General features: G+C 37.4%; 1 protein-coding gene across 1 annotated transcript in view; it reads right to left on the reverse strand.

The window, feature by feature from the left end:
- Positions 1–2477, reverse strand: part of LOC107678709 (zinc finger and BTB domain-containing protein 18-like) — a 4639-nt gene extending 2162 nt beyond the window's left edge. The window contains exons 1-2 of the mRNA XM_016474079.1: positions 2343–2477; positions 10–291 (exon numbers count right to left, since the gene is read on the reverse strand). Of these exons, the coding sequence (XP_016329565.1) occupies positions 10–277 (268 nt within the window). The 5' untranslated portion in view covers positions 278–291; positions 2343–2477. The remainder of the gene's footprint in view (positions 1–9; positions 292–2342) is intronic.
- Positions 2478–6210: the final 3733 nt, after the last annotated feature.

Below are 6210 nucleotides of genomic sequence, written 5' to 3' on the forward strand. Positions count from 1 at the left end.
GAAGAGCGCTGAACTCCAGCTTTCCCTCGTACATGAACTCCAGCAGCAGCCCAAACGCCGGCGGCGTCACGATGTCGCTGTTCAGATGCACCACGTCTCTTTTGTCCAGCTGGTCGCAGTAGAAGAGGTGGAAGTACATGCTGCATGAGGCCAGGACGGCTCGGTGCGCTTTGAACCGTGTCTCTCCCACCAGCACAGTGCAGTCGCAGAGGAAGCCTTGGTGTCTCTGCTGACTCAGACACTGCAGTAACTGGCGGCTATGGTCTGGGAACTCCATTCTTATGGTGTGACCTGCCGGAAAACAGGAAAAACTGGATGTTAAATAAACGCCGGGTAGCCATTCACAACAGTGCATCTACAGGCCGCCGGAGACAAACAAAAGTAGACCCAACCCGCTGTGTGCTGCATTACAAACACGACCCGTGGGTTTCCAAGCGGCTTTTTTTCTTCTAGCGCTTCTCGTATATGAAGAAGTTTGCATGTTATTTTCCTGCAAAGCTGCTTTGAAACAATCTGAATTGTATAAAATAAACAACCTGACTTTTTTGAATGCCCAACAAAAAGAAAAAGGTGTTATCTCGCAGAAAATCCTTCTAATTCAACACACAGGCATGAAAACACACTGAAGGCCACTGAAAAAAAGTTCTTCCAAGCTGTTTGTAATGCAGCTACAATGTATCGACTGTCAAAAATTGACATTTGGTTGTGAGTTTCAAACACTCAGACCTCAGAACTGTAGTTTCAAGCTACAAAATAATCCTAATTCAACATAAGGTGACTGAAAACAAACAAAAGTGATATCCTACTACATTAAAAACGAATTGTACTTCCAAGATGTTTGCAATGCACAGCTGCAGTATATCTGTATATATTTTTAATGCACAACAAACAGCTGTCTCACAATTATAGTTTCAAGCTACAAAAGAATTATTTCACTACTGATTTAACATGCAGTATACATACATCATAAAAACAAGTTGTGCTTCCAAGATGTTTGCAATGCTCAGCTTCAGTATATTTCAAAAACTGACATGCAATTGTGTTTCAACGATGCTTTTTTAACTCAGAACTCTTGAGTTATAGTTTCAGGCTACAAAAAAAAACATTTATTTCACTTCTGATTTCAACTTAGAGACCACCAAAGACAAACAAATGCAATATCATACTAAAATTAAAAAGGAGTTGTGCTTCCAAGATGTTTGTAATGCAGCTACATTATATCGACTGCGTCAAAAATTGACATTTGATTGTGAGTTTCAAACTCAGAATTATAGATTCAAGCTACAAAACAAACTTTTATTTCACTTCTAATTCAACCTACAGGCCACCAAAGATATACTACATTAAAAACTAGTTTTTAATGTAGCGCAGCTGCAGTATATCTGTCAAAACTGGCATTTTAATAGAGTTTCAAAGATGCTTTTTAATACACAACAAACAGCTGTCTCACAATTATAGTTTCAAGCTACAAAAAAATCGTTTACTTCACTTCTAATTCAACATACAGGCCACCAAAGACAATCAAATGCAATAAAAACAAGTCGTGCTTCCGAGAGCTTTGTGACGCGCAGCTACAGTTTATGTGTCAAAAAAATGAAATTAATTCAAAAAAGTGGATAAAAGGCAACTTGCTCAAACATTTAAGCGTAGCATCTATAACAAATAAATGTTCGCACACCTCAACATACCCTCTTGTTTCAGCGCTCGCACAAGTTGATCTTCACTTTGCGCTTCTCATCGAACAGCAGCAGTGAATGAGCGTCAGTCCAGTCATGCGCAAACAACATCTCGCATCTCCAAACGCAAGTTTGCGAACTCAAACATGACGAACATCATATAAACGCAATGAGAAGCACAGTTCCAGAGCACTAGACGACTGAACGCGACCTCTCGTCCATGTGTGTGTGTGTGTGTGAGATCTGTTAGAGTCAGCTGCTCTGACATCAGCCTCAAATCTCCAGCTGTGTCTTTATGCCATATGTTCCTCTGAGGAACCTCAAACTTCTGAGTTCTTGCATTTTAACGCGTTTCAATTTGAACACGATCCCCAGACAGACAGACGGACGCGTCTCGCTCATATGAAAGCGTTCGGAGCGCGAGCGAGCTCATGACAGGATACTTTTGTTAGAAAACAAACTCGCGAGAACAAGACAGCGGCGCATTACGCGGAACTTTTACGCGCTTTTCCTCCTCCTTTAACGTCTTATTTCACGCCCAAACATCTCGTAAGCTGATGCGCTGAGCTGCATTAGAAACTCCGGTCTCGTGAGGAGCGGCGGCGGATCAAACGCGCCGCGGATACATTGTGTCTCATTCAGGTCCGCATCAAAGCGCGCACTCACCGCTGTGTCCTCAGATGGAGCCGCGAGCTCTCATGGTGTGTGTCCAGATGTTGAGTCTGTGTTTCCGCTCCTCGGCGCGATTCGAGTCCGGTGCGCGTGAAGATCTGCGCTGCGTGTGTGTGTGTGTGTGTGTGTGTGTGTCAGTCAGGCAGGTTGTTAATGGTCCAGTCTCGCGATAACACCAGTGTACTGTACTTCAGGACAAGCTCACACTGGGGCAGTAAGTAGCAGTGTTCACGTAAAAGACAGCTGTGTTACTCGTTCTGCATTTATTAAAGACCATTCATTTTTGTTATATTGAGAAAAAATAAATATTATAATGTATATATAGTATATTATAAACATAAAGTTAAAATTGCAATATATGTATATATGTGTATATATATATAGAGAGAGAGAGAGAGAGAGCAAAAAAATGTATTTGTTGCTTTGAATAAAAGCATCTGCTAAATGCATACATGTCAATATAAAATTAAATCTATTAATGTCTTTTTCTCTTTTTTTATGTTTTGGGGTTTGCAATATTTTAGCACGAGCTGCAATATCTGCCTTAATTTTATTTTAATACATTTTATATCTTGAGGCTGTGTGTTTAAACATCTATACTTTTTCTATTTTTTATTTTTGGGGTTTTAATTACAAGCTTGATTTCAAAATTATGCATGCATTTTATATCTTGGGGCTGTGTGTTAAAAATATCCAAAATCTATTATTTAATATTTTTTATTTATTTACAGTACTTTTTATGTTTTGGGGTTTATTCACAAGTTACAATATCTGAATGTCTTAATATGCGATATCTTAATTTTTATATTCACTGATGTTTATGGGTTAATTTCAAAATTATAAATGCATTTTATATCTTGAGGTTGTGAGTTTAAATTAAATCTATCACTTAGTCATGATTTTTTTAATTTACTTAATAAACGGTTTTAAATCTGACATTTAACTTGTGTATTTTTTGGTTAGAAGAAAAGCTGAAAATAAGAGGCATTTGCAAACAACGTGAAGGTGAAGAGGAACTTAAACTAAAGAGTGTCACTATAAGACTGTCTCTTTCTCTAGAAAATGAAGTGTTTTTTGGAGAGGGCTCTAGATGCTAAAGTTATTTTTTAAGATTGCAAATTGCGATGATCCTCTCAAACCCGTCCAGCCTAAATGCATTCCTCTCTTTCAATATATTTAAGTGTATAATTAGAGCTCTTTTGAGAAGCCGCCCTCCTCCTGTGGTCTTTGTTGAGAGCGCTGCTGTGTTGTGTGCTGAGAGCGTTTGCTGGGATCTAATCGAAGCTAATCCTGCTCTGAGCTGGAATGTCTTGGCACTGACTCGCGCTACAGTCTTACTATTTTCACCCTAAAGTTACTCTGGTCTGCGAGGAGGGTGGGCGCGCTTTCATCTGAGCTACATTAAATGCATGAAGGATTATTTCTGAAGTCATTGGTTTCTATGTGAGGTTGTCAAACAAGCAAGCTTCAAACGTCTAAAACCAAGTTGAAAATCTGGGATTTTTTTTTTTTTCATTTAAACTGGAAATACAACACTGAAAATCAAATTTTTTTTAATTTAAAAAATCTAATATTTGAATAATAAACTTGATTTAAATAAATACTTTTTATTTTTTATTCTTTCAAATACCTATGTGACTAATTAAATGTAAGTAATCTGTGTCACTAAAAGTCTGGATTTTTTTTTTGTTTTGTTTTTTTGTTAATTTACACTTGGAAATACAACAATGAAAATCAATGAAAAATATCAGAATAATACACTTGGAAATGAGCCAAGAAAGGTAGGATTCTGCAAAAAAAGAAGAAGAAAAAAGAAAAGTCACTACAAATCATTTTAGAAATAATTTTAAAAATTATTAAAATAAACAAAAATAATATTTAATGTTAAATATAATATTTATTAATATTTTTAATAATTTAGAAAATGTATATTTTTTAAATTAATAAAGACTTCTCTTTTTTAAAATTCTTTCAAATTCCTATGTGACTAATCAAATGCAAATAATGAATTATATTGAAAATCTGGGAAAATCTAAATCAGATTTTTTTATTATTATTATATTTTGTTTACTTGGAATTACAACAAAATCAATGCAAATATTCGAACTGGAAAGTAAATGGAAAGGATTCTGGAAAAATTAAATAAAATCATTTAAAATAAATATAAATAAAAAGTTATTTAAAAAAAATATTAAACTATTTTTATTTATTTATATTTTTACATTTCTATTCATGTGCCTCTTTGTATAGACAGTCAGATTTTCTTTCTTCCACAAAAGCTCAAGATGCTCTTTGGATGCGGTCTCAGATCAAGCTGGAGAACATGAGCATCAGGTTTTGTTCATGCATCAAAAGAGACAGACAAAACACTGAGGCATTCCCAAATTCATGTTTGTTTATTTATAGCATGTTGGACAAATACAAAAAATCCAACGCCCTGTTCATCTTTAGCCTGCTTTATAACTTTTTAAGCCTTCAGTTAACTCAATTTATAGCACCTGCTAAATGGATACATGTAAATGTGACTGAAACAAACCAGTCCATGCAGTGATTTTCACACAACAGAACTGCAGTTGACACATTTTGCGAGTAGAAGCAGCAGAAGAACATAGTTAGAGGGCTATTTTGGGATGGCTCTTCTATAAGAACACTCAAACTGTTGTTGATCCTGTAGGCGCAGTGCAGACGTGAGCAGGAGCTGCAGCTGCTCAACTTGTGGCCTCTGCAACTGTTCAGGTCACCTTTTGCCCAAACTCCAGCTGTTCAACGCTTTGAAAGGGCCATTTGAAGCTTCTCTGAAGGACTGGTTAAGCAGGCTGTTCTTACAATGCTCTGAGGTTTGGATTTCTGTTGTACTAGTTAATGTGCGCTGCTCTTTCACACTGGAGACGGAATATATATCAAATTGTTTTATCACTCTTAAAAAAACGATGCATAATTTTCGGTTTTCATTGCATGAAAGGTTCTTTAAGGTTCTTCACACTAACACTTCACAGAACTGTTCATTTGGGAAACCAAAAATGGTTCTTCATATGAACAGATTTGGAGAATCCATCACTTGCTCAGCAGTGAATGGGTGCCGTCAGAATGAGAGTCCAAACAGCTGATAAAAACATCACAATAATCCACCACTCCTGTCCATCAGTTAACATCTTGAGCTGAAACAAACTCTCATTGGACTCTCATTCTGACGGCACCCATTCACTGCAGAGGATCCACTGGTGAGCAAGTGATGCAATGCTACATTTCTACAAATCTGATGAAGAAACAAACTCATCTACATCTTGTAGATGGCATGAGTGTGAGCACATTTCAGAAAATATTTATTTTTGTTTGATCTATTCCTTTCAGGGTGTAGCTAAATCACAAATTAGACAATTGTCTAAATGATTTTGTTAGTGTTTCACAGGTTACTGAAAGTGCTTTCTGAATCAACAGTAAACGATGCGGACTATAAATGGTTGTTTTGACTGACATCAGCACTGACACAATGATTTTTCTCCGAGTGGGATGTAAATGCAGCTCTGTTGCTGTAAGCAGGAATGTGTTTCATTCACTCGTCCGGAGAGGGAGGTCGGCTGTAGTTTGTGAATGGTGTGTTTACGGGATACACAATGCAGTGGTTGTGCTTCTTGAGACCGGAGCGCCTGAGAGCGGCTCAGAATGACGGCATGAGGTTCTCACAGAGAGCGAGAGCGAGAGCGAGAGAAAACTTCCTGGAGGCTCATTTTTCAATGAGATGACACACACACACACTCACACACACACACACACACATAAAAACACACACTCACACACTCACATTCACACACACACACACTCTCACTCACACACTCACACACTCACACACACACACTCTCAC

Source organism: Sinocyclocheilus anshuiensis, unplaced genomic scaffold (genome assembly GCF_001515605.1).
Source record: "Sinocyclocheilus anshuiensis isolate Anshui unplaced genomic scaffold, SAMN03320099.WGS_v1.1 scaffold208, whole genome shotgun sequence".
Taxonomy (NCBI): domain Eukaryota; kingdom Metazoa; phylum Chordata; class Actinopteri; order Cypriniformes; family Cyprinidae; genus Sinocyclocheilus; species Sinocyclocheilus anshuiensis.